This window comes from Polyodon spathula, chromosome 2, assembly GCF_017654505.1.
Source record: "Polyodon spathula isolate WHYD16114869_AA chromosome 2, ASM1765450v1, whole genome shotgun sequence".
In the NCBI taxonomy this organism is placed as follows: domain Eukaryota; kingdom Metazoa; phylum Chordata; class Actinopteri; order Acipenseriformes; family Polyodontidae; genus Polyodon; species Polyodon spathula.
In genome coordinates this window covers 47655507-47676159 of record NC_054535.1, presented here as the reverse complement: position 1 = coordinate 47676159, position 20653 = coordinate 47655507, and the positions used below count along the sequence as shown (strand labels likewise).

Below are 20653 nucleotides of genomic sequence, written 5' to 3'. Positions count from 1 at the left end.
CGCTGTGATAATATTTCAGCAGTCTTGAAGGAAAAATTATTTTGTTAATGGGTACGAACATCCAAAATGCTAACACTATATAACATTTAATATATTACTATCAATTATTTTGTTTTATACATTCATACACAGGAACAGTGCCCAATTCATATTTCTTTCCTAAAGCTCTCGATTAATATAAATAGTAGCAGATGAGTTTATAGCAACACGAGAGAGAGAGAGAGAGAGAGAGAGAGAGAGAGAGAGAGAGAGAGAGAGAGAGAGAGAGAGAGACGCGCTCCTGAAATCAAGGGGGAGGAGAACGAAGGCAGCTGGAGACAGAATAAATTGCATTAAACATGCCATTCCCCTCTCTGTGGATTTTAACGCGATCTGGAGTTTCAGCAAACTGGATCTCCGGTGTTCTTCCAGTGAAAGTTTCACTTCACTCAACGCGTGCAAACTTCTGCAGTTAAAGGTGTATTTTTTTTTTTCTTGTACAGAAAACATAGATACTACTTTGGCATGTTAAAAATATATATCGAACGCCTCAATACATAAAGCTAGCCAGTAGAAAGTTTAAAGCAACACTTGAGCAACCTCGAATTATCAAAACCAAGTGAACTTTCTTTGAAAGGAAATATTAACCAGACTGACTTTACCTCGGATTGTTAGAGTATAAAATGCACTTACTGGAATTAGCTCCTTTAGTGATCTTTACTATATTGCTTCAAAGAGACTCTGCTTTTGAATCAGGTCATGATTACTATGATTATGAACAGGATCAAGAGGATACAAAGGTAGGTTGAAAATTGTAATATTAACTACTATGCATGTATTAGATATAGCAGGTATTATTATTATTATTATTATTATTATTATTATTATTATTATTATTATTATTATTATTAGTTGCCAATGTATATACCTTTTACTGTTAACATGTTGCCCGACATTAATGACGGACGGACCAAGAGATTCTTATTAAAATGATCATGTTCAGCTGGATACCTGTATTTAGGAAAAGTATTGTCAGTATATCATGGATGTGATTTTCAAGTGATACAGAAAGACCGAAATTATTACCATATTATGATTTCAGTCATGTAGTTCTGCAGCGATGCATTATTAGTGTAGACAATTTTGAAGCATGTCATAAAATAATTTTATGCCATACTTTACCCTGGTACCTTAGTTGACTGATTAAGTTACTTTATTTTCTAGAGCCTAACGGTACCGATGCAAAACATTTTGCAGTATTGTTGGAGGGTTACAGTGACACGTACCATAAATCCCTGCGTCAGTTTGCCACCAGGCTGGCTTCATGGACTTTTTTGCATTCTGACATGTATGTTCCAAGCGAGATAAGGACATGTGGTACAAACAACTGTAGCCTACCAATGTCAAACGGGAGTGGAGCTAAAACAGATCTTAAGAAAGTGCAAGTGAGCCGAAGTAGGAAAGGGAGAGGATGATTGTCAGGCGTCAGCGGGCAAAAACATGCAAAAAAACTGAATGTGGGGGAGTTTGGAGTATCCTTATGTGGTAGAAAAGAAAATGTAAAATAATGTGTAACATGTTTCTGTTTAAGGTAGTTATTTGGTTACTTTTTGAAGTTGTCAAACTACATTGGTGATATTTTTTTTTAAAGAAAACTATTCACATTTTCTTTGTAAAGCACTATTGCAATTCCTTGAAACAGTATTTAGCCATTATAAACCTTTGTTAAAAAAGACATATGACTAATGTACGGACAGGTGGTATGTTTACCACTTAGAGGTGAATTTATACTTCCTCTAAGGTTCGCTGAAAACTTGATAAATAAATACACTCAATGCATTCTTCCCTGAACAGAAGCCAAGTATTTCAGCAGATTTCCACTGAAGAGCTAAAGTAAATGTTGTTGAAAGTGGTGCTTTAAGCTCAATTTATAGCACATGCATATAAAATAAAATGATAACAGTTAAATGCTCTATATGTTGTTTTAAATAAATTACCATAATTTGGCTCAGTGGCGGAGGAAGAGGAAAAGGGGCCTCGGTGCAGGACCTTATTGTGGGCCCCTGAAAACTTGAATGTAGCACTTGCTATAAACATAAAATGTTCCAAGTCAAGTATTCAGTATTTAACAATATTTAATTACCAGAATGTTAGCATGTGTGAAACAGTATACGACTGCATGTAATAAGAATGTTTTTACTCACCATACTTGAATTGCATTTTACGTGCACGTACACTTGTTTTTAATCACAACCTAACTAGTTTAATCACCAGCCCCACCAGGATTCCACGATTCTGCGATTGCAGATGTGAATGCAGAACTCGCACAAGGGTGAAGGGTTCTGCACAGAGATTTGCAGAATTTCTCTCACATGGAAAACCGTTTTTTTTTTTTTCAATCAGAAATGCAGGCATGTTATTAATTTTAATACCCAGTAGCACCCGTTAATAGCTTCAACCGAAACTACAGGATGAATCGGGTACACAGCAATGAACTGCAAACATCTGTGCTGAACAGTACCCCAAAACCTTCCAAGAAGACAGTGAGAAACTGTTTTGCAACATTGAGCAACCACCAGAAGCACAAGTGGTAACTTAGTTAAAAAAAAAAAAAAGAAAAAAAAAGAAAAGAGACCAACGACACATAAAACAGTGCCTAGCACCTGCCTTGCAAAGACAGTTGCGGAAAAAAGGAAGTTTGTAAGCTCATTTTAATTCTAAATTTTTTAAAACATAATTAAGAGATTAGTGGTACCTGTTGAAACAAGGGACAATACAAACTGAATTACTGGCACTGGTTGCTAGAATATTAAGAATATGATGGTTTCACAAATGTGAAGGATATTATTACTGTCATCTCTATTTTCAAACTTGCAGACCCCTCCAATGCCCTCTGAGTCTGTGGGCCCCTGTACAGTTGCACTGGCTGCACCAGCTATTCCTCCGCTACTGATTTGGCTACTATTCTAGTAATGCTTTCTCACCAACCAGGTTTTCGTTAGCATAGGATTAGTTATGTACCTGTATACAGTACAAAGCTATACAACTCCATTCTTGGCAAAGAAATCCCAGAAACCTCAAGTTAACTGCAGTTTCAGATACTTGTGTTCCCAAATGCTATAAAACAAAATGATTTCCTAACATTCCTAACAAGGTAACTTTATTTTGTAGAAGGGGAATAATGTAAAAGGTTAACATTGCAAAGCTTTCTTGGCTGCATTTGCAAACTGAAGTGATTTTACTGGGCATGTTGCTTGGACAAGAACCAGTTTGTAAATTCTTGAAATCGAAGTATGCTGTGAATAAATTAAACTGCTTGCCAAAAAGTCTAACTTGTAAGAGTCATGTTTGAACTTTAATAGCATTCAAAATTATTATCACCTGCTTGAAAAGCATATCCCTGTCAACAGGGGAAAGAGTGGACGTGCCTGTCTTGTGAATATCGGTCATGATACTTTCTGGACAGAGAATCTGCTGTAGGTATCGGTAACTTAAGATTGCTTAAGCTTGTCCTCATTGTTTGGTTTTTCAATGTACTGTGAATGTAGGTCATGATTGTAACACCTGATTAGATGAGCAATCCACTGGGCTCGTGTAGCAAGCAGTGTTGTGTGGTGCATGACCATTGCGGAGTTTGTCCCCTGTCAGTGGGATGAGAAGAGGTTAAAAGTTCAATACCCACGACTGCATAGTGGTGGGTATGCTTCACTGGGTGCCAGGCCAGTATGGTCTTGTGAGAGGAGCAGAGGGGCTGGAAAGCAGGAAGACACTGAATACCAGAGGTTTGGGGCTGAAATGTCGGTTTGGAATTTTATTGATTATAGATTGGGCACTATTATAAATGTTCTAGCTCAAATTGGTTATTTCCTTTGTTTTGTCTTTTCCTCACTTTTGTTTTACCACAACAAAGGATTTTTTTTTCTTCTGTTTAACAAACAAAAAGAACAGAAAACAATAACTGAAAAACACTATAAAATTAGATGAATGTGGCTTGGCATAAACACAGTAGCCGCCCCACAAAATAAGTGTAGCTATTTCCCTCACTATACTTGTTTTATCTTCACTAGGCTTTCACTAAGTACCTTTAAAGCAATTTTGTTCTACAACGTTAACGTTTGTTCAGTTATAATTTTCTCACCATTACCAGATTCACTCACTGTAGTAGCAGACTTTTTATCAGTGGCGTGCTGTCTATTCATGGAAAATAAATGCGTCTTAAGGGATTTTTTTAAAATTTGGCTACTGTTGCAGATTCTCAAATAAAGGCTGTTAGTGAGTTCCAAAGAAAAGGAGCAACACGGCTAAAACTACACCCTCTGAGCGTAATACGTTTTGGAACCATGCATTTTAACAATCCAGAGGTAGAGGATCTAAGCTGCCTCCCAGGGATGTAAAGGCTAAAGGGTCCATTATATAACTAGGACCCTGACTGTACAAAGCCTTGTATGTCAACAGCAATATTTTAAAGGAAACACGGGACTGGGTATCAAGCCAATGCAAGTGCTTAAGGACCAGAGTAATGTGTTCTGTCCGCTTGGTACCGGTAAGAACCCTTGCTGCTGCATTCTACACCATCTGCAATCGATGTAAAGAGCGAGCAGGAAGATTAACAAAAAGTGTATTGCAATAATCCAACCGAGACGTAACAAAAACATGAACAAGTATCTCAGCATCCCTAGGGGGCAGAACGTGACACACTCTGGTAATTTTCTTTAAGTACTAAAACCCTTTCTATACCACTGAAGAGATGTGTTTTTTAAAATAAAAGCTTTGAGTCGAGTTGAACACCTAAGCTGCAGACTAACAAAGAGGCATCTACAAGGCAATCACCAAAAGGCATGAAAAACCAGCAGAAGAGCAAAGCTGGGTATTAGATCCAGTAACCAATAGCTCAGTTTAGATAGCATTCAGTTTAAAAAAAAAAAAAAAAAATGACATCCAGGTTTGAATATCTGCCAGACAAGCAGATAGGACTATATCAGTGTTCAAATTTAATTTTAAATAGATCTGTGTATCTGGAATGGAACTGAACCCCATGCTTTTGAATAATATCACCCAGTGGCAGTATATACATGTTTAAGAGAGATGTCTGCAGAGGAACGATGTGCTAAGCTGTAAATTAATCTTACAAAAAAATAACAGTTTGGCCCATTGATCTCTCATTAGAAAACCACGAGCAACCACAACCACAATCCAAGGTGGCACACAGACTATTTCAGTTAAAGTACCAGAAGATGGCAAACATCCAAATCTGGTCTGGCACCAATTAGCATTAATGCATAGACAGGAACGTGATGTGGAAGAATGTTTCTATAATTTGGCAACAATATCCAGCACTTAGGTTTTTTTTTATTTTTTTTTATGGATTATAGCATATGTATAAAAAAGACATATTAAGTGCATATAAATATATACAGTAATTAAAAAAAAAAAACTGTAATGCAGTATAACACCTTTTCTGCTAAAAGATTAGGTTGGATCACTTTGTCCAGTGACTAGATCAAGTTCATTCTGTTCAGCCTCATTTGGTACAGCCTCTTTTGGATTGTGCTGTTAAGCATAGCATTGTCTAACCTCAGCTTTTAGTTTGACTTCCATTCACTTTATTCAGTTGAGGCCGAAGTCAAAGTGATCCTTCTGGCAGATATATGGAGCAGGCTCGGGTCTGTACAAGTTGCTGAAGGTGACCCACCTTGTTAGCTATTATTGCATCTACTTAACTGTTCGACATTCTTAATACAGTAGTACAGTTTAAAGACATTGTTCTAAACAACTTCATTGTGTACCGAAAACCCTTGGCATTTTAGAAAAATTGTTTTTTTTTTCAAACTTATATAAACTTGTTGCTGTGTTTTAGGTGACTAATTAAAACCCTTTAGTATCAACCCTAAATTACTATTACTTTTTAATCTTTAGCCAGTTAATTTATCTAGAGAAATAAACTTTGTAGCCTAGACACATTATGAAGAACTCCATGTTCCTCTATTTTAAGTCACATTTTCCTTCATAAGCATATATGCATTAATTGCTGAATTGCATGCATTTGGTGAGAAAATAGATTTGTTTCTTGTTAAGCTTGAAATTCAAGATATTTACTGCATGTCAGAAGCCCTTTTTTTCCTATCACTAAATGGTTACACAGTGTAAAGCAACAGTTCCATATTCGTTGCACACAGATGCCTTGCTAACATTGTGAAAAACTGTATCAGATGTTAGTGGGACATCAGCACTAAAAGGCATTGTTGTACAGTACATTTTAAAAGGAAGATGAGTATATTTAAGTGAAACACAGAATGGACAAATTCATAGTTGTTAAGTAATTTAAATATCATTAATCATATTCCTGAGCTTTATGAATTTTGACTATGTATTTCAGGAGATTTAAGACATTTGTACTTGATAATATTAGCAATTTATTAGTCCTTTTGAATTTCTTTATTTAGTATACATTTGAATAGCTAAAAAAAAAAACTGTATATTTGTAAAATGATGATTCTTAAGAAAACAGTACCTAGAACAAAATAATAAAATAGTATTTTCTTGTGAATGTTTTATACAAAGCAATATAGCATTAAAACAAATGTTGTTCACACCGCAGGAGTAAAACGAAAATAATGAAATCCATTTAACAGCTGGCCAGATTACAGTATGTCATGAAAGGAATTTTACTTCTTGGCATGCTGCCATACAAGCTGTGCTCGCCCCACCACCACATTGAAATGGTTCATTTACTATTTTCAATCAAAAGGCTGGATGGCTAATGACTATGCTGTGTTTAGGATTTTTTATGAGATAAGGTTATAGTCTTTTCTCTGTGGTATTTAATTGTGTAGTATGGGCTTTGTTTGTTTAAAATAATATTTACTTACTTAGTTTGCTGTTGTGGTTTGAGATGTCATAACAAGAATGAAACTTGATAACCAGGGTCTGAAATGAGAGAGGGAAGGTAGTTTTCTGGCTTATGAAGAAGGTGCAAATTATAATAGACATGAATGGTTAAAGACTTAAGTCCTTGCTAAAGATGCACAAGGAATATGATGGTATCATAACAACATTTACCAAATACTTTTGTATGGTGTTCAATCATATATGACAGATCATGTTGTAACCTACCCCAGACCACAGAATAATTCACAATACCACCATTTTAAAAATACAAAACAGAGAAGGAGGTGAAACATGTGATAACATAGTGTTATCCTATAAAGATTATTCATCTTTCCCCTTAAAAAAACAGTAAAGTGAGTACAATTTCAAGTTGAGGTCAGAAGCTAGTTAAAATTCTAACTTGTAACACTTGGAAACACTTTTAAGTTTAAAAACTGTAAAGTATTAATATCCCAGTTCTATAGCGCTCCCTTTTTAAGCAATCTTAGCACTACGGTTAATCCTGCTGTTCATAAAATTCTGATATATAGCGTCTTCCATGTTTTGATTCTGTAGAAATGAGTCTGAGAATATCATTGGTGATTACCATGTGGTAGAGCTGAGTTTTATGTGACTAGATAATCTTAAAATAAGCAGGCTAAGTATAAGGGGGAATGATAATGATGGACGCATGTATTGCTTAATTTGGGTAATTGCTTGGCAGAGTTTAACCAGCTACATGAAAATACTGACAGCACACACACAAACAGGTTTATATAGTAGGTAGCACTGATTATGGAGGTGGGGGTGTCCATATTAATGACATCCTTCTTTTAACATAATGCAGTTCATCCTTCCATAATTTTATTTGACCTTAATATAGCAAGATTTAAAGGTGAATAGCTTTAACAACATTTTAAGTTTTTTTTTTTTTTTTTACATCTGTTTTGTTATGATGCTTGAAATCAGTCCAAATAGGTCTGGGTTCTGTTGCACAAATATTGAGTCATTCTAATTTTTCTAAATATCTTTACCTTTCTTCAAGCTGGGTTGAGTCTTGACTCATAGTCTTCCCCATTCCATTCAGATAATCTGACAGTGTTATTTTGCAACCCTTCTGGCCTGCATACTCTGGATTTACATATATGCCAATGATATTCAACCAAATATCTTGGATAATAAATAACTTGGATTTAGTAGAAATTATGTTTTATATAATTTTATGTATGTGTGTGTTTGTGTTTGTGTGTATTAAGAATGTGGGCGACAACACGTGTATTCATTTCTCTTGTTAAATGTTTTTATCTTCATGGCAATGCATGGAGCTCTCCTCACGATATTCAAAGTCGTTCTTTTCCTACTTAATAAGCAGACACAGATATTTAAATATCTACTCCCCTAAATGACTATGAATTAAGTAATCTGCATTGGTACGGACAATTTTTTTCTTAAATCAAAACTTCATAGCCACGCATTTCCTGAAAAGTACAGCAAACACGTCATGAGGAAAACTGTCATGACTTGTGCATGTAAACACCGCCAATGTTTATAAATTTGTGGACATTTTATTGTGCAGTGCCTTGAGACACTTCGGTGTGAATTATAATTATTATTATTATTAAAGAGAGCACGTGTGGCCAGCGGTTCTGAAATGTTCATATTCTAATCAATACTGGAGACCCCCAGAAGCACTCGGAATGATTGCAAAAGTAATAAAAGAGAAAATAAATATTGTAAGCTTATTTTCTCTTTAAAGGGAGTGTGATAGAAATACAATGAGTTCTGGTTGTAAATCTTCCTCTTGACCTGTGAGGGCGCTGTGAAGTCTCTGGATGGGCTGGCCTGACAGTTTGTTTCTGAGGTCGGGAAGTCGGTCAGCCTGGAAGGAAGCGAAACTGTGTTGCAGGAACGTATTGACTTGGAAGGTAAACGAGGTAGCAGCTGCAACCAATAGACGTAGCTGCAATCGTTTACCAAGGGATCATGCGGGATAGCATAAAAGGGGCCAGAGAAACTCTAATCTTTTCCTTCACTTGGTTTAAAATACGAGGAACAGGAAGGACCAGGAGATTGTCCCTTGAAATAAGAAAAGAGTTTGTGAGTGTTTTGTTTGTTTGTGTGTTTAGTAACTGTCTGTGTCTTTTTGTAATTACGAGACAGCTAAGCACGAATCCGGAGCTGTTGTCTTGAGCCAGCACTAAACCGGATCATCACTGCATTTTACACTCCCTGTCTTTAATAAATTATCACCCACCTCAAGCACTACAGCACGCACCCGGACTGGTGACCGTGTCTTGTATTATTGTGGGTCAGATAAATACTGTGTTATTATTTTGGTTGTGGAGAACCGTTTATGTAAACACCCTCTGTGCTTTACGCATAGGTGTGTATTGCAGGAGGTTTATTGTTTTGGTCACCAGACCGGGAATTACAAAATAAAGTCTTTCTAACTGGATTACAATTGCCTGCCTGTGATTATTCCTGCATTGCATCACCCATCACCTGTACACAACCAGCAGCCACTTTGCCACAGGGTGACATTTACTTAATATACCTATAACTTTGTCTATATAACTTAAAAAAAAAAAAATTATATCACATTTTCACTATACTGGTACTATTTGAATGTATTTCAGGCATTTCAAACCACAGCAAATTGAGTTGGTAATAATTACATTAAATTGCTTTCCAGTAATTCCTTTTTAGTGTGATATAAATGTAATGAAGTGAAATATGTATCATGGACTAAATTACTTATTCCTTGTGATTTTTTGACCAGTAGAACATGTTCTTAAATCAAACAGTGTCTTGATGTGGCAAAATACCTCATTCTTTTGAATTTAAGACGCAGCCCAAATTTCCCACCCTCAATTTAAGGAAAAAATATCAAATAAATATACATTTACAAAGATACAACCTGAACGACGCATATGAAGGCAGTTTGCAGCCGTCTGCTCTCACACAAAGTATTACAGTTATGTGCTGCTACTCATTTCCAGTTGTGATTACTCACACATGTTTTTCTCCCTATTTGTGAACTGTGGTATTGCTTGACATGTTGAAAAATACAGGGATCTGATCAGCATTTCTGATCTGTCCAAGCTGGTACTGTTTGTTAGAAATGCTGAAATTGTAAAAGCTTCCCGTTTAATTCCTCAGGAAGCTAACGACGCTTCTTTGAAAATGGTTGCCTGTATGTCATGGATGATTTGAGATCGGGCAGTAACGTTTTGGCTCATCTTTTCTCGGTAGTAAGTCACATTGGTGCTTGTGTAATCAGGTAGTCATGCCTTTTGGTGCTGATGTTAATGCAGCCATCACTGTACTGTACTCGAACTTAAGACTATTTTTGAGAATCAAAAAATGGTTAAAAATGTGTGTCTTAAATTCAAAGGAATATGGCACGTATACAACTTCTTAAACTGTTTACAAACTAACATGTATGATACAAGCTCAGATACTATACATTGTATATTTATTCTACATCAGTATTATAATGTTACACACATTGCAAAAAAATAATAGCTGTAGTAGTTGTATAGTATTTATTTATAAAACAATCTGTTACTTGAATGCTGTTTGGTAGGGCTTATTTTGTTTTCATTGCCTCCAAATTAGCCTTTTACAATGTGATTATGTAAAAACTGTGAACAAATATTTCATACTGAGGTTCTACAAAAATGCAGCTGAAATATTTTTACAGTGAAGCTTGCGTCAGTTTAGCAAAACAATATTTGTATGAAGTACATTGGAGAATATGACATTACTCATATTGAAGTTGGGGCAATTTTAAAGTTCTGGAGTTTATTTTAAACAAAATAAAATAACTACATTTTTAACTGTTTAAACCAAACCAAATAACCGTAAGGCAACAAGTGTAATATGTAATATATTTTGATAAACCATGTAACAATTTCTTGACCATGGAGTCTTCCTTCATTCTCAAAATAAGCATCCAAGCCTTTTATGGTGTTCTACTCAAAAGGAAAAATACTTGTGTCCTATTGAAGACATGAACCATATATGAACCAGGATGAATGCTTCAGCAGTTGGCACTGTAGTTAAATAGTGGTTCTATATGATGTTAAACAGAAATGCAGTTTGGTGTCTTAATGCTACATTTTCCCAAGCAATTGCATCCTTCTGTACTGCTTCCAATATAAACATATAATACAAGGTAAATGTTAGCTACCAAGGCTTTCGTCCAAAGCAACACATGAGATGTCATTATGATTTAAAATGCATGGGTAAATTTTACTATAAATTCATATCACAACAATATCAAGAATGGAAACTGTTTATTTTAAATTCAATCAAATGTCGGATCAGAATTTTGAAAATGAACATGTATTAGTTATTTATTGGAATCATAATAACATGGTATTATATTTGTCAGGATTGTGTTTTATTTAAGAGTACTGTAGGGTAAGTGAGAACTGTATTATATGAACTGCTATGATGATTATTTTAAACTGCTGCTGATTATTTATCATCATTGGGGGAGAGCAAACCCAGTAGTTGTTTCTGTGGGTCACTCCATTCTAACACAAACCTTCTCAAATTAAAATGAGAATAAGCATTTTTGGTCACATATTAGATGAGCTATTATGGAACTACCTTATTACTCCAGAACCTATTCGGTTTACTGCTGTGCTGTCCGTATGTTTGCATTGATATATATATATATATATATATATATATATATATATATATATATATATATATATATATATATATATATATATATAGGATATCTTTGTTTGGTCTAGTTATTCATTTGACATTGGCCAAAGCATCTTGTCTTCCCATGAAAATGTGTTTTCAGCATAACAACAGCCATTGTTTACATCAGATCAGAAGTATGTCATTGGCACCTGTGACATGGTAGCCGTATGGTGACGTCAGGCCAGAATGCAGGAACCAAAAACAAACAAAGTAACTGCAGGAAAAAAAGACGCGGCGTGCACCGTTTATTTAAATAACAAAATCAAATAAATATTTAAATACAAAAGCACTGCTCACAGAGCCAAATAAAACGTGTGAGCTAAAACAAATCTCGAACACAAAAAACACCAAACACAGGTCAGACTGGGCAGTTCGCTTTCACTGTTCCTATGTTTGTTTTTATTTTTTTTCAGTTTCCTTTCTCCTCTCGCTCTCTAGTACTTCTCCTCTGTACTCCTTCAAGGAACTGAGAGCGCTGCAGGTTTATATGAGGGTGACCATCTCCTGATTAGCAGCAATTAATTAACTCAGAAGATGGCCACCTTCTGCACACGGTTTTCTTAATTAGTAACTGGCAGAGGCTGCCAACCTCGCCTCTGCCAGAACACATTTAAGCAAAACAAAAATGCACAGCTTTCGTCGTCATATATAAATACAATAAGTAAATCAGGAGCGGAGGGGGAGACCCTGTTTTAAAAATAAATAAACAAATATATGTACAGGGCTCCTTGCCCTGTTACAGAACCTAAGTCCCTAAATCCTAACACAGAATGTATCAGCACTCCATGAAGTATTTAAACACAATCCCACCTATAGTACAGTAGGTTTATATTAATTAATTTGCATCAGGCTGAATACGAACCTAGAAACCATTACTGCAGTTTGAGAATGACTTGTAAATGAAATCTGAAACACTCCTTGGATCATATTACAGTTAGGAATGTAATTAAGCATCCTCATAAGGGGAGCTTGTATAAATTAGCAAGTCTCCCACTGCCGGCTGCCAGCACCCCTACAACTGCTAATGTTTAAACTAAAATGTTTGTAAAAGAAGATGCTGAGATTAATGAAAGTCTATTTTGGTTAGATGAAACCAAAGAGAATGTGTTTGTCAGATTTATAAGTTCAAGCAAGAGAGTTATCAGAAAACTAAAGCAGGGAGTTATTCTGTGTTGTCCTCTGGAGAGAAACATATCCATGCTGTTAATGACATGCATAATGCAAACATACTTTGCAAAGTAGAATGCTGCCAGCTGCTTATTGGGCAGCATTTCCACCAAGGTAAAGATCAAGAGTGGCCTAGTTTAACTAAGTGGAGAATATGTGAGATGCCAACATCACCGAAGGAACTGGAAACCATCTGCTTGAAAAAGTGAAGTAATTCTAAGCTGTAAGAAGTATGTTAATACTAAACAACCAGACTTGCACAAATTATGATTTACAGCACTTTGTTATGACGTACAGCAATTTGTCTTTCTAAAATTGCATTTATTCTTATGGCTAAAACAGTGAGTAGTGTAATGCAGATAAAAATAAAACAGACTGGAAAAATGATGAGACATGTTTAAAAGATAACAAACAAGATAGGTGGTCTGTTAAAGGAATTCCACCTCTCTATCTTTCTCTTTTTGTATACATATATATACACTGAATGTACAAAACATGAGGAACACCTTCCTAATATTGAGTTGCACCCCCTTTTGCCCTCAGAACAGCCTCAATTTGTCGGGGCATGGACTCTACAGGGTGTCGAAAGCGTTCCACAGGGATTCTGGCCCATGTTGACTCCAATGCTTGTTGACTGGTAGTGGATCTCTACTCCTGGTAGCTCGTTCCATCTCATGCCACAGATGCTCCATTGGATTGAGACCTGGTGACTGGGCAGGCTACTGCAGTAAGCTGAATTCACTGTCATGTTCGTGGAACCATTCCTGGACAATCCTAGCCTTGTGGTATGGGGCATTATCCTGCTGAAAAAATCCATTAGCAGATGGATACACTGCTGCCATGAAGGGATGCACCTAATTGGCAATTATGTTCAGATATCCTGTGGCATTCAAACGTTGCTCCACTTTTATCAACGGGCCTAATGTGTGCCATGAAAACACACCCCACACCATCACCAGCCTGCAATGTTGACACACGGCATGATGGATACATGTACTCGTGTGGTTTTCTCCATACCCTAGTCCTCCCATCAGCGTGAAACAGCAGGAACTGGGATTCATCAGACCAGGCAATGTTTTTCCAATCCTCCAGTATCCAATGTTTTTGTTCCTTAGCCTACTGCAACTGCAGTTTCTTGTGTTTTGCTGAAAGATGTGGAACTCTGTTAGGTCATTGGCTGCCATACCCCATTCATGTCAAGGTACGACGAGTTGTGGATTCTTTTATAGGTTTTTCCCGATGGAGCTGGAGATAGCGGGAGCCCTGCCATATCTGCAGCCAGGCAGCGGTTACCATGTCCACAATATCTACGAGGGACACTGGGCGGTGTTGCTTTTCCCAGGCTTCCCATCGCTCTCCATCTGTGGCCCACAGTAGGTTGATCACGTCATGGAGGGCCTCTTCAACATTTCTCCCAGGCTCCACCAGCCATCCCCAGATTCCAGAGGGAATTTGTCGGCCTCTGAACCAGTGGGACCTCTCCCCCTGACGCCGGACGCTCAGGCTCCTTCATCTCCTGCCATGCGTGCTCTGGCTGAGTGGGTGGTACCTGACCTTGCCACGCAGGAAGCACCACCCTTCCTCATCCAGACAGGCGAGGCAAACATCCGGTGTGGTAGAGATTTGACAGGACCTGCGACCAGCCCTGCGCCGCTGTTGCCACACCTGCTGTTGCTGCTGCTTTCTCCTGCCAATTCTTCCCATTTTTATTAATTTTTTTCCCCATAAGGGCACTTCACACACAAAAAAAAAGTTTCAGTTTTTTTTTTTTTTTTTTTTTTTTTTTTTTTTGGAAAAACACAGAAAAAAACGCTGTCCTTCCCTGGTCTGACTTGTGGAGGCTGGGTTTATCCCTCTTCATACACCATATGTGACCAGGATGGCTTGCAGTGGTGACGTCAGACCCAGAAGAACATAGACTCCAAAACAAGGACTGGCAGGTGAAAACGGAGCCGTGGCACTCAGTATATTTGTTAAATGATAAACAGCAAATAAAAGATGTAAACAAAACCAATGCAAACAAAAGGCGCGTTGGCCAAACAAACAGACACACACAAGCCAGACGTGGACGAACCAAACAAGTACCGTGCTGGAGCTTACAGCACGAAATAGCAATTGTTTTTGAGATGTCTCCTTCTCTATCACCCGTTCTCCACTCACGAACACACAACCCCGAGTGACTGAAAACATGCTGCTTTTATGCAGCTGTACCGAGACTCGATCGCTAATCAATCATTCAATTAGAGTCTTGGTACAACTGCACGTGAATTAATAAAAGTGCAATTCCCCATGCTCACATATTATTACATTTTACCTGCATGTGAAGTGCTGTGCAGTCCTCGTGCCTAAGTAGTGCCTAAGTACAAATATACATTTTAGACACTCATGCATGTAACCCATATTTATATCCTGTGCCGTTGTATTATTTTACAGAAATAAAAGAAAAATAATCAAAACAAAACCAGTCACAAAACATTTCTTTTAACACAAACAAAAAGGTTTACACACATTACCTTTTCTATTAACCACACTGACAGCCTCTTTTCCTTCTCACAACTGCCCTGAACAAACTTGTTGCCATTTGTTTTTTAAACTTGACTGCTGATTACAGGCATCAGTGAATTAAATAAGCTAATTACACCTGTGGCTGTGCAAATACATCTAAACACATTTCTTTCATGCAGGAATTTGTCCTGTCACCTACCCCCCTCCCCCCTTGTGCACTGCACACCGGACTTCACCCCCACCCCCTTCTTCCTTTAAAACCCATCCTCCCTCCCTCAAGTCACACATTGTCCCTCTTCACTCTTTGTGGGCAGACTTAAGGGCTGGACGATCCATTCTCCGGTGACCTCGGGAAGGGACTGCGAACCTGCGACACGGGACCCAAACTGGGTGACCTGGGGAATTGGCGCGTAGGCCGGTTACCTGGTGGGTGCAGCAGCAGGCAGAGTTGAGAACCTCTGATCCATCGCAGCAGCATCTGATCCTCCAGGGGGAACATAGGAGGCAGGGAGACCGTACATGACATCAGCCGACTGCACAGTGACGTCTGGAGTTTCAGGGGGAGGAGAGTAGCAGACGTTCTCACAGACTGCCCTGAACAAACTTGTTGCTCTGTTTTTAATACCTGCATGCTGCCTACAGGCATGTGACATCAATTCCTTAAATAAACTAATTACACCTGTGGCTGTACAAACACATCCACACATACATTGACAGTAGAGATTCAGCTTTATCGTAAACCAAGAAAATATTACATAACATATTACATGCATATAATGAAAAATAATATGCAAAAATTAATTTCATTCTTTGACAAAAGTATTTGGACAATCAACATATTTCGTATGAAACCCACTTGTTGCTAATTATTGACAATTACCATGATTGAAAACCAACACCTGATGATAATTATAGCATAAATAAATACATAATCATCAAGTGTAGACATTTCTGATTAAACAGCAACAAAAATGGTTAAAACTAAAGAGTATAGCAACAATCTCAAAATGGTAGTGATACAACAAAACGAAAAAGGAGATACTACAAGAAAAAGAAAGACTCATTTTACCGAAAAACACAGGCGGACAGGAACTACTGCAACTAGCTGCAGTGTGGAAGACCAAGAAAGATTTCTGCAAAATCTGGAAGAAGAATCATTCGAGCAGCCCTGCAAAATCCTCAGATTACTGCAAAAGATTTGACATAAGTATTGAGAGAAAATGGTCAAGAAATTCACGAGCGAACAATTCAACGATACCACAACAAGATGAATGTCCATGGGTGAAAACCAAGATGCAAATCTTTGTTAAAAATAATAAACAAAAGAAAGTGATTGGAGTTTTCCATTGTATACTTTATGAAGTCTGATGATTTCTTCAACCAGATTGTATGGTCAGACAAATCCAAAAAAATATAACTTATTTTTCTCCAAAAAAGCAACAGTATGTCTGGAGGAAAAGAGGAGAAAAATTTAAAGAATGTTTAAACATGGTGGAGGTTGTGTGATTGTGTGGGCTTGTATTTCTTCCTCAGGCACGGGCGACCTTTGTATTGTAGAAGGATCAATGCAAGCTGCAAAATATCATAAAAGTTGTACTCTCATTTATTATCCAGTGCTAGAAGCCTTATTGGACAGAAGTTTGTATTCCAGCAGGATAATGACCCTAAGCATTCTACAGTCTACAAAGGAATTTTTGAAAAAAGGAAGATTACAGTTATGGATTGACCATCACAGTCCCCAGACTTGAATCCCATCGAGATGTTGTGGACTGACTTGACGGCTGCTGTTACAAAAAGGAAACCAAAGTCGATTGCAGAACACAAAGCTGTATGTGTTGAAGAACAGGCAAAAAAAGATGCCAGGAACTGGTTTCAAAATACAAAAAAAGACTGTAAAGGAAGTAAAGGGTAGGCATAATACAAATATAAGGGTGTCCAAATACTTTTGTCAAAGTATGAAATTAGTTTTTGCATGTTATTTTTTCATTTTATGCATGTTATGTAATAATTTGTTGTTTTATTACAAAGCAGACTCTCTGACTTATATTATTTGAAATCACTTTCTTACTGCCCAAATACTTTTGTCTGTGACTGTATATATAGTGGCTCTCAAAAGTATTCACCCCCCTTGGACTTTTCCACATTTTATATTGATACAACATGGAATCAGATTTGATTTAATTAGGAGTTTTTGCCACTGATCAACACAAAAAAGTCCATAATGTAAAAGTAAAAAATAAAATCTACAAATTGTTCTAAATTAATTACAAATACAAAACAGAAAATAATTGATTGCATAAGTATTCACCCCATTGAGTCAATATTTGGTAGAGGCACCTTTGTCAGCAATTACAGCCTTGAGTATTTGGATAAGTCTCTACAAGCTTTGCACATCTGGACACTGCAATTTTTGCCCATTCTTTTTTGCAAAATTTCTCAAGCTCCGTCAAGTTGGATGGGGACCTTTGGTGAAAAGCAATTTTCAACTCTTTCCACATATTCTCAATTGGGGCTTTGACTGGGCCACTCCAGGACATTGACCTTTTTGTTTTTAAGCCACTCCAATGTGGTTTTGGCTGTATGTTTAGGGTCATTGTCCTGCTGGAAAATGAATCTTCTCCCAAGTCCCAGGTCTCTTGCAGACATCATCAGATTTTCCTCCAGGATTTCTCTGTACTTTGCTGCATCCATTTTGCTCTCTATCTTCATGATCTTTCCAGGCCCTGATGCAGAGAAACATCCCCATAGCATGATTCTGCCACCACTAGACAGATTGTTCTAGACAGGCTTGTTCTAGACAGATTCACAGTTGTGCCTTAGTCTCTCCATTTCTTAATAATGGACTTTACTGTGCTCCGGGGGATATTCAATACCTTGGAAATGTTCTTATATCCCACCCCTGATTGGTGCTTTTGAAGAACCTTATTCCAGATTTGCTTTGAATGTTCCTTTGTCTTCATGATGTAGTTTTTGTTAGGAAATGTACTAACCAACTGTGGGACCTCCCAGAGACAGGAGTATTTTACCTGAAATCATGTGAAACACCTTAATTGCCCACAGATGGACTCTGTTCAACTAATTATGTGACTTCTAAAGACAATTGGTTACACCAGAACTTATTTAGGTGTGTCATAGCCAAGGGGGTGAATACTTATGCAATCAATTATTTTCTGTTTTATATTTGTAATTAATTTAGAAAAAGTGGCAAAAACTCCTAATTAAATCCATTTTGATTCCATGTTGTAACACGATAAAATGTGAAAAAGTCCAAGGGGGTGAATACTTTTCAGAACCACTGTAATGCTACAGAAACGGTCCTCTCACAAAGACGCTGCCACAGAGCATGCCTCCAGCCTGCAGTTATACATTGTTATATTAATCTCACATACAGAGATGCCAAGTCCGCTTATAATAAACGGGATTGGACTTCTTTTTTTGAGTGTCGCGATTGGAATTTGCATAAATGCCCATACTCTAACATGGGTTGCACTTGTTTTTCTGTCAGAAATCTGCCAACCCTGCTCACGTATCACACAGAGCTATTTTTTATTTGCCATTTTTTGAAGACTGTTCCGCACATTCTGGTGAGATGGTAAATAAATGTAAGGTATTTTTGTTATTTGTAGCTAATACGAACATCTGATTTTTGTATGTGAATACATGTGAAAAAATATTTGTTTGGATATTTGTCCCAGTACTAATTACACAACACTATTTACAATATATACACACAAAAAACCCACGCCTCATACGCAGGGCTCCTGCACTGCCACAACCTGCAACAGGTTATATTTTGCTGACCAATATAATGGGTTCCAATCTTTTCTAAACGTTTAAAAGCTGCTTTTGATTTTGTGATTTTTTATTTTTATTTTTTATTACCAGATATATTTTACTGAAAATAAACCAGTCCACTTGTTTGAAATATTGTATACATTTCATTTGCTGCTACTTGCATAACTTAAGGCAGCAAGGAACTGGAATAATGCATAACTGGCAGGAAATCCTTTGTTTAGGATACCTTGTCTAATGTTGCTCTGCAAGTCTGAAATGTAGCAGGCTTTGTTTCAGTTATGGTGTAGGCTGATAGACTGGTGGACCTTTCCACTAGTTACGAAACAGTACATTGGCCAGATGGAGAGTAGCTCTATGTTTCCTTCTTCTTTCCTGACGTGCTTGTAGGGTGTGGACGTGAGGGATGATTAAAACAAACCAAATTATGTTTCTAAGAGATATTATGTAGCTATTATGGTAGACCTAATATTAATAATATTCAGGAAATTCATAACCCCAAGTCACAGTTGCATAAACAAATTAATGTTTTGAAAAGTTTGGACCATTTAAGCTTTTAGTGATTTTAGTAAACCAATATTTTCAATCATTTAGAAAATTTAATTCCTGGACAGAATAATAGTCAGAAATATAGTGATATCTAGTAAACACACCTCTGCTTGAAGTGCAGGGTGAATCATGAGAGCGTGTTGGAATCTTATCCTGAGTTTGCGATCTTGGGAGGATGACAAGGATCACAGCATTGACCTTTCTACTCCTGAGGGTTATGGAGGAAAATTGACTGTTCAGGGACACCATGATTCCTTGTAATATTGTTTTGTATATTGTCTCCCAGTTTTTCAGAATGGTTGAAAAAGTGTTCACAGGAATGTTGAAATCTGCAGCAACATCTTCCTTTTTCTTGTACGGTGGTGCATTATCCACCATTTTGAACACCTCCACTTCTGTCTGCAAGGATAGTGGACGTGTTTTTGTACTGGTTCATGGAAATTGATGTGTGAGCACTACGGCAACTCAAAATGCATCGTAGGATCAGTAGTCCAATATCCGCAATACTCAGCTGTTCGAACTGGAGCAATTCATTTCATTAAAATAATTCTTCCCTGAGGGTGTTCCAAAATAATTGTACAAACAGAAACATTGGGTTAAGTGAATTTGTATAAGAAGTAATTTACGTTAAATAGGGCAGGGATATGGCTCCCGAGTGACACATCCAATAAAGGCACTCCTCCTGGAGTGCAGGATGCGCCCTATAGCTCAGAGATTGCTGGCTCGAATCCAGCTATGCCACTGCTGACCGTGGATGGGAGTTCTCAGGGGCCAGCGCACAACTGTTCAAGCACTGCCTGGGCGGGGTAGGGGCTAGGTTGGCTGGGGAGTCCTTGGCTCACTGTGCACCAGCGACCCCTGTGGCTGGCCAAGCACCTGCAGGATTGAGAACTGCGTGGTCCTCCGATGCTGTAAGTTCATGATATGGCTGCGTGGCGGACTTGCAGAGTGAAAAAAGCTGACAGCACTCATTACGGAGGATGGGAGTGCAAGTCTCTCCCAAGTTATTTCGGGGGTTGCAGCAGTGAGTGAGGTTGAATAATAACTGGGAGGAAACTGAATATAAACA

The 20653-nt window shown here is 37.6% G+C and overlaps 1 protein-coding gene across 1 annotated transcript in view; it reads left to right on the top strand.

Moving 5' to 3' along the window:
- Positions 1–353: 353 nt before the first annotated feature.
- Positions 354–20653, top strand: part of vegfc (vascular endothelial growth factor c) — a 72096-nt gene continuing 51796 nt past the window's right edge. The window contains exon 1 of the mRNA XM_041223665.1: positions 354–779. Coding sequence (XP_041079599.1) covers positions 663–779 — 117 coding nt within the window. The 5' untranslated portion in view covers positions 354–662. The remainder of the gene's footprint in view (positions 780–20653) is intronic.